Below are 8,447 nucleotides of genomic sequence, written 5' to 3'. Positions count from 1 at the left end.
GGATGTCTGTGTTCTATTAAAAGGAAGGTGGGGAAAGGAAGACTCACACACCAGCGTGAATGTGAAATACCAGTGCCTTAAGCCAATGGGAGTGGTATCTGAAAGGGACTTGAGCCTCAACTTGATCACACAGGTCAACACACATTTTGTTTCCTTAAATGTCACACCAATTCCTGGATATATTTGGGGTGCCGATTCCCAAAATGGCATCCGTTTTGCCCTATCAAGTCTAGTTTTGGAGATATAGTATAGCCTCTTTAGCGACTGGTTCAAGCAGCTTCCACATGAGGAGACCTATACCATGGCTTCCTCATGAGGAAGCTGCTTGAACCATTCACTAATGAGGCTTTAGTATAGCCTCTTTAGCGACTGGTTCAAGCAGCTTCCACATGAGGAGACCTATACCATGGCTTCCTCATGAGGAAGCTGCTTGAACCATTCACTAATGAGGCTATACTATATCTCCAAAACTAGACATGACAGGGCAAAACAGATGCCATTTTGGGAATCGGCACCCCAAATTCATACCAAACCACCATAAAGTTTGGGAAAAACTTTGCTGACCCTCAATTTTGTAGACCTGTGTAATGGATTTAAATGCGTTACTGGTGAAGTCCACCCTGGATTCTCAGCTCCTCCCATCACCTGCCCTGATGCAAGCCTCCTGATGCAACTTCATGGCTGGGCCAACCATAATAGAATGCAATTGTCTACACACACCCATTAAAACTTCAAATGGTCACCCTTGGTGTCTGGCCCCTTTCCTTGTTGGTGCCCTAACATGGCTTGATCATCAATGACATGACTCAAAAGGTTTAACAACTCTGCTGATGCAATACAGAACACAACACTTCAGGGAGGTAATTGTCAACCCTGTTATTACCTCTGGTTATTGTCATTTGTTTTCCATTCCAAAGCCCACATGGATTATTTTTTCTCTATTCTAATATTGAATGGTCCCTGTACAGATCAGAGAAGGTTGAGGGGCTATAAGCAATCAGAGCTTTGCCAGACTTTACTCTGTAGTTTTCCTTTTAAATACAGAGCCCAATTATCAGACCGGTTTACTTGCCATAAACGTGCCAGTTTAGAAGACCGTACTCAGGTTGCTTTGAGATGCTAGTGTTCAAGGTAGAACTAAGGAATTTTTAACCTAAGGAAGAAGGTTCCCCCCTTTTTGCCTTCTCAATGTCAATCTATTCATTGCCACTGCAACTCTTGGTACTCCTGCTGCTGCCTCAGTCTGAGAGCAAGATGAATCCTGCTCTGTGTACCGTGAATGATCCCCTCCAGCTGCGCTTCCACTATTATTGGCCAGGGGACCTCATCATCGGTGCAATCACTTCTCAGCTCTTCTCCATTTCTGACACGGTGTCCTTCAATGAACACCCCAAAACCAAGCTTGTGGATGAACCTGTGTAAATGACATACTTGCTTCCTACTGCTGTCTTATCATCAGTTCAAATCGATCATATAAGCAAAGGTGTTTTCAGAAAATTATCAACTTAATTTTCTAACTTGGAAAAATTGTATCTCAGGATGCAGTTACCCTTTGAAAAATTATATTGATTGTTTAATTTAACAGGAGATACTTGTTAAGGATTCTGTTTCTTCTCCTTTTGTGACCTTGAAGTTACACTGATTTCTGTCACATCATACAGTGCCCAGTTCTTTGGCCCTTTTCTCTCATCTCCTTTTCTGCCCCTTCTCTGTCTCTTTTCTGCCCCCTTTCTGCCTTTTTTACATGGATGCCATAGTATCGGAACATCCAATGTGATGGTAGACTACAGTGGTAGGCTTGGAGCAGGTAGCCCAGTCTTTAAACATTTGTTCAGTATTAGCAAGATACCAGTAGACACCCTGGTGGCCAGGACAACAGCTAGTTCATTTGGATGAAAGAGGTGGATTGAGAGCCAATTTCAGGTGGGTCCCCATTTTTTTCAATATTATATTTTTAATATATTAGACTTGATGCTACCATGGTATGTGACTGCATTTAGGAAAATTGGACCCATCTGAAATTGGCTCATGACCCACCTAGTGGGTCCTGACCAACAGTTTGAGAAACACTGGTAGAGAATTTGTCAAGAGTGCAGCGGTTTTCACCCTAATTTAGTGCCTGAATATTTGGACACCCAAAAACATAGATGGGTAGCTTTACTGTGACTCATGATACGTAATCCTGAAGGAGCTCCATTACGGGTTACAAGCCATGATGTGTATGTGCAACCTCCTGATTTTACAAATGGGCTATGTCAGATGCAAGGGAGGGCACCAGGATGAGGTCTCTTGTTATCTGGTGTGCTCCCTGAGGCATTTGGTGGGCCGCTGTGAGAGACAGGAAGCTGGACTAGATGGGCCTATGGCCTGATCCAGTGGGGCTGTTCTTATGTTCTTATGTTCTTATGAGCACTGAACCATGAAATGCATGAAGAACAGATCATCCTTTCATATATCCCATGTTCATTGTTTAACATACATTCGCTCCATTTAGCACAGTGCCGAAGAACTATCAGCATGTCCTGTCCTTGGTATTCACTGTGAAGGAGATCAATGAGAACCTCAAGATCTTACCCAACATCACCTTAGGGTTCCATATCTATGACAGCCACTTTGATGCACGGATGACTTATCAGAACACCTTGAACGTTCTCTTTCATCAGAACAGAACTGTTCCGAACTACAACTGTCATGTTCAGAAGAATCTAATAGCTGTCATTGGGAGCCTCAACTCTGAAACCTCCCTCCATATGGCCACAATCTTAGCCATCTACAAGATTCCACAGGTAATTTGATACATGTTTCAGCTTTTCCTATTCTTATGAGGACTAGGGAGTTGGAAAGACCCCATCAAAGTCAATGTAATTGTGTCTCCATATAAATTTAGTTGGTACTCTTTGGGCCTTAGTTCCTAACTAAATTACATGGTGGCTGGGTCTCTTTTTCTTGTCAAATGCAGTTGCAGGCTGTCCCTTGTCTAAGGATGCTCTAACATGGCTAACAAGACACACCTTTGCTTGTGTCATCCATCCTGTTTGGCGCCCCCCCCCCCCCAAGTGTACCAGTGCAGAGGCGCAGAAATTTGACTTAACTTGGCTGGCTCAAGTTGGGCATGATGTGCTGGGTGGCCAAGAAGCATTTTTGCCTGGTCTTTCAGTCACATTGCATTTGCAGAGCCCCTCCCACCGTCCCTTTGTTTAGCTGGTTTCCTATGGTGTCCTGATGGGTTGGTTGTCCTTTATGCAATCCGCCTGGTTGGCCTCTTGGCTGGTGTTTTGTTTTGTTTTTTTCTTCCTATGCCAGACTAGTGTTGGCACTGGTGCACAAGCTACCCCCTTTCCCTGTTTGTTACTTATGGTCACTGTAGGCAGGTGGCTTGTGGGCTGGGTAGACAGGACTTGAATGCTTGGCATACGTGCTGAGGTCAGCAACATCAGGGGGTGAGCCAGTGGTGGACCTCCCCAGTCCTGGGAGGCAAAGGTCCACGATGGCACCCCCATGGGCTGTCACCACCCCTTGCATGAAAATCTGCCCCCCCACTCACCTGAGGCTCACGGAGCCTCGCACAACCCAGGGCTGCGTTGGGGAAGCCTCTCTGAGGTTCCCCTGATGCTCTAAACTGTGCTTGGGAGCCTCAGAGTGGCTTCCATGGGGTCCTAGGGACTCGCACCCAGGGCTTTTGCCCCATCTAAGTCTATAGCAGGTCCGCAACTGGGATGAGCCAAGACTGCTCAGACAATACTTGCCTGGATCAGTGAGGCTGGAAGGCAGGGCCCCTGGCTGGAACATGCAATGGTGTCTGCAAGGCATGACTTGACTCTTAGGGGTTGCTGTTGATAAGCTCACTCGGTTTATGACTGAGTGTAGCTTAGAGTCACCATGTGATGTTCATTTTTGACCTGGGGGAGGTAGGCAGTTACCACCGTTTCCCCAATTTAATTGCACATGCGCAGGTGGGAGTGCTGTAGGTGTTGTTTGTTAATTATTAAATAAAGTGACCCATTAACCCAAGCCTCTGTCTGATGTGTTCATGCGGGAGGGGGGGTGTACATAGGTAAGCTCCTATTGATGTCCAAGCAGAATCTCCTCTCTTGCAGCTGGTACCATAATGGATCTAGTCATTCATCATGTTGTTGTGTACTGCTTTGAACGCTTGGGGGGGGAGTGGTCTATACATTTATTTAAATTAAATAAATAAATAAAGTAATTGTCACCCCAGTGATAAAAATCTTATTTTGTCCCCATAGGTTGCTTACTGTTCCTTTGCTCCAGAGTTGAGGGCTATTACTCAGCTCTCTTCATTATATCGGACAGTCCCCAATGAAGAGCACCAGTATGCTGGCATTGTTAAGCTACTTCTCCATTTCCAGTGGAAATGGGTGGGGGTCGTTGCCATGAAGGATGATAAAGGAGATCAGTTTGTGAAGACCTTGGCGCACATGTTTTTCCAGAACGGCATCTGCACTGCCTTCACTGAGAGGATGCCAATCCAGAGTAACATCTACGACATTTTTAATTTCTTAGACCCTCTTCAGAACATGACACTTTTCCTTTCCAAAACAAATGTCAACGTATGTATCGTACGCGCCGATTCTCACAGCATGCTCACATTCCAACTGGTGCTGAACCTGTTTGAATCAGGCAGCATGCCGCCGATTCGCAAGGTGTGGGTTATGACAGCAGATTGGGATTTCTCCTCAGAGACATTCCACAGATATCTGGACATACAAGTGTTTCATGGTGCCTTATCCTATGTGATTCAGTCCAGTGAAGTGCAGGGTTTCCAACACTTCCTTCAGATCCTGAATCCCCAGTGTGATGGAGATGGCTTTAGAAGAGTCTTCTGGGAGCAGGCATTTAACTGTTTATTTCCAGATACTGATGCGGGTAAGGAAACCAAGGAAATTTGCACTGGAAAGGAGAAGCTGAACAGCCTTCCTGGGCCTTTCTTTGAAATGAGCATGACTGGTCAAAGCTACTCCATCTATAATGCCGTATATGCTGTGGCACATGCTTTACACGTCATGTATTCACCCAGAAGCAAACATGGAGCAATGACAGGTGGAGTCAAAGAGAGGACTGCTGAGCCACAATGGTTTCAGGTAATAGTTTCCATTTCCAGATGAATGGGTCAAACCCAGAACATGTACCAACAGCACCAAATTCACAAGCAACGATCTATCCTTGAAGACCCCTGCTCTGCAAAATATTTAGCTACTTGATTGCTCCTCATTTGTTCCAGATATTCCAAAATGTGTGCTACTTCTGAAAAGGCACAAGCTGTATATGGCAGTGTTTCTCAAACAGTGGTACAGGTACCACCAGTCTGGTATCTGGTGGTACTTGTGGGCCCCCCTGGACACCTATAACTAACAGAAGTAGGAGGCTCCAATTCATGTTTTTCCACACTTGAGAAAGCCCTCCTGTCCACCCTGAGCCTCTTACTGGTGTTTGTCACATCACATCTAACCTCCCAACCCAATGATGTCATTGCTGGTTACTTCTGATGGTACTTCAAACAGGTGGACCATGTGAAAGTGATACAACGGAGGATGAACATTGAGAAACAGTGGTCTATGGAAATGTGTTATCCTCTGGTGGACCCAATGGATATCTTGATATGATATCTAGATATCTTGGTACAAATGGCCTGAGACTTGTTTCTGAAATCTTAGCACCCTTGTGTGTCTCTGAAGTTCAACGTGACTGCTCTCCCATCACATTCTTTGAATAACACATGTCCTCCATTTGTAGTGCCAGACCAATGCAGGTGGGCACAATGGAATTTGTCTAGCTTGCATCAGCTTCTTTTGTCTCCTACTAGGTTAATTTTAATTCAACGTTATCCAATGCCAAAACAGCCATGTTGTTAGTATTACTTTGAAAGCAAAGGTGGAAAGCAATTTCAGTCAATGACTCAACACGGATCAGAGGTTGCATATCATTCTGCTTTTGTTTTACCTGTCTCTTTTAACGTTCTAGCTTCACTCTTTTCTGAGGAGCATCTCTTTTAACAACACTGCCGGGGACAAAATCTCTTTTGATGAGAAGGGAGAACTGGCAGCTGGATTTGATCTTATCAACTGGATCACTTTCCCAAACAAATCTTTCTTACGAGTGAAAGTAGGAAGGATGGATCCCAAAGACCCACTGGGCAAAGTATTCTTCATTAATGAGACAATTATTACATGGCACAGAGGATTTAACCAGGTGGGACCATATTTCTAGGGTTCAAAATTAGATGGGATTCCTTCTAATCCATGAGAACCTGCTAATAGTGATATCCTGGTTAAGAAATACAAATATTACTGACTCATAAGATAAGAAGCAAGCATTATTACATCCAAATTCTTCTCCAGCTCAGATTTTAACATTTCTCTATTTAATTTTTTTACCTTCCCAAATACCACGTTATCCATAAACACACAAGCATCCCATGTGCACAAGTAACCACCAAATCTATCCTTTCCTTTCATTCACATATCTAACTGTTGCTGATCCAGGTTCATGTTTAAGTAGAAGAGAGGGGGGAGGAAAATACTGCTACAAGAAAAATTCAAGGCATATTTTGTGTTTCCTTCCCAGAATTGTGTCTTCCACTATACTGGAAATAGAGAATAAAAGTGGGGACATCCTAATCGGTTCACATAACAAAGAACTCTGGTGTAGAAAGAGGACAATTGCTCCATTGCTGATGCTGGCCAGTCAGAGGTCACCAAAGAAAACCTATTGAGAATGAGGACCATTGTTGTTGTTTTTTTTCCTTCTGGTTAGGTTGTGCCAGTTGCACTGTGCAATGACCCCTGCCATCCAGGAAACAGCAAACACAGGAAAGAAGGGAAGCCATTTTGTTGCTATGATTGTGTTCAATGTCCAGAAGGGAAAATTTCAGACCAGAAAGGTAGGAGACATTGTATGATAGATTGTATGAAAGGTAGGAGACAGTGTTCTTGAACTTGTTGGTCAGGACCCCAATGTGGGTGGGGTTGTGGCAACCTTTCAAAGCCTACCCTGGGACCACCTTTTCCCTCTTTCTGCCCCTAACCTATCCAAAAGACTGGGGTGGGGTGAGTGGATCAGGTCCTCGGAGAGGGGTGGGAGAGGGGTGCCTGAATCGAGAAGCCACTAGAGCGCCTGCCACCTGGAAGCTCACAGTGGCAGCAATTCCACCCCAGTCACTGCTGTGAATGCTTCCCTGGAAGTGATGTCACATGATGCCACAACATTGTGTGACGTCATGTGACATCATACCATTGCTGCCCCAAGCGGGTGTGCCACTGTATATATGACGTGTGAGATATTGAAATGGCATGTTTATATTTGTTTGTTTCAGATATGAATGACTGTCTGAACTGCCCAGAAGATCAGTATCCTAACAAGGAGAGAACTCAATGCATTCCCAAGAGACTAAACTTCCTGTCTTATGAAGAATCTTTGGGCATTGGTTTGACTGTTTTGGTGCTGTCTCTTTCCCTGATCACAGTCTTGGTGTTCGGAATCTTCATGAAGAATCAGAACACTCCCATTGTCAAAGCCAACAACAGGAAGCTCACCTACTCACTGCTCATCACCCTCCTTCTCTGCTTTCTCTGCTCTTTGCTATTCATTGGCCAGCCTCAGTTTCTGACCTGCCATCTACGGCAAACAGCATTTGGTATCATCTTTTCAATGGCCATTTCTTCTGTGTTGGCCAAAACCATCACTGTGGTTCTGGCTTTCATGGCCACCAAGCCAGGATCCAAGATGAGGAAGTGGGTTGGGACAAGACTGGCACACTCTGTTGTTTTCTGCTGCTCAGCCATACAAACAATGATTTGCTTGGTATGGCTCTCCACAGATCCTCCATTCCCATACCTTGATATGCAGTCTGTGTCTGAAGAAATGGTAATGGAGTGCAATGAAGGATCAGCCAACATGTTTTACTATGTTCTGGGGTACTTGGGGTTTCTGGCTCTCATCAGCTTCGTCATGGCTTTCTTTGCTCGGAAGTTGCCCGACTCCTTTAATGAGGCCAAGTTCATCACTTTCAGCATGTTGGTGTTTTGCAGTGTGTGGGTCTCTTTTGTCCCCACTTATCTAAGCACCAAAGGGAAATACATGGTGGTTGTTGAGATCTTCTCCATCTTGGCCTCTAGTGCTGGATTACTGGGTTGTATCTTTTTCCCCAAAATCTATGTAATTCTGCTTAGGCCAGAACTGAACAGTAAAGATCAGCTAATATGGAAGAAGTAGACCTCTTGTAACCCAAGCAAGCAACCCAATCCTATCCTATCCTTTCTTCCACCATAGCATGCAGCCTCTACAAAACAGGTTGCACTGTATCCTGTGTGGGGGAGGGGACTCAAAAGGCTTGGGAGGGGAATGGAAAATACCCTCCCTTACCCCACTGTAAAACTCTTGCTTGCCAATGGGTCTCCTCAGACCTGGTCACGCTCTTTAGCTGGCTT

General features: G+C 44.8%; 1 protein-coding gene across 1 annotated transcript; it reads left to right on the top strand.

Annotated features, from left to right (window-relative positions):
* The first annotated feature begins 1,254 nt into the window (after positions 1–1,254).
* On the top strand, positions 1,255–8,232 carry LOC136653721 (vomeronasal type-2 receptor 26-like). The gene is made up of 5 exons (XM_066630604.1): positions 1,255–1,418; positions 2,495–2,786; positions 5,983–6,210; positions 6,775–6,901; positions 7,334–8,232. The coding sequence occupies exons 1-5, from the start codon at positions 1,255–1,257 to the stop codon at positions 8,230–8,232; spliced, it is 1,710 nt and encodes a 569-aa protein (XP_066486701.1).
* The last annotated feature ends 215 nt before the right edge of the window (positions 8,233–8,447 follow it).

Source organism: Tiliqua scincoides, chromosome 5 (assembly GCF_035046505.1).
Source record: "Tiliqua scincoides isolate rTilSci1 chromosome 5, rTilSci1.hap2, whole genome shotgun sequence".
Lineage (NCBI taxonomy): Eukaryota > Metazoa > Chordata > Lepidosauria > Squamata > Scincidae > Tiliqua > Tiliqua scincoides.
The sequence above is the reverse complement of the archived record's forward strand: the minus strand, read 5'-3'. Positions and strand labels throughout refer to the sequence as shown.

Excerpts from the sequence above, each read along its gene's own strand:
- LOC136653721 (XM_066630604.1), top strand. The coding sequence starts at position 1,255 with ATGAATCCTGCTCTGTGTACCGTGAATGATCCCCTCCAGCTGCGCTTC. Across the intron at positions 2,787-5,982 it reads CCATCTACAAGATTCCACAG|CTTCACTCTTTTCTGAGGAG; the intron begins GTAATTTGATAC and ends TTAACGTTCTAG. Across the intron at positions 6,211-6,774 it reads GGCACAGAGGATTTAACCAG|GTTGTGCCAGTTGCACTGTG; the intron begins GTGGGACCATAT and ends CCTTCTGGTTAG.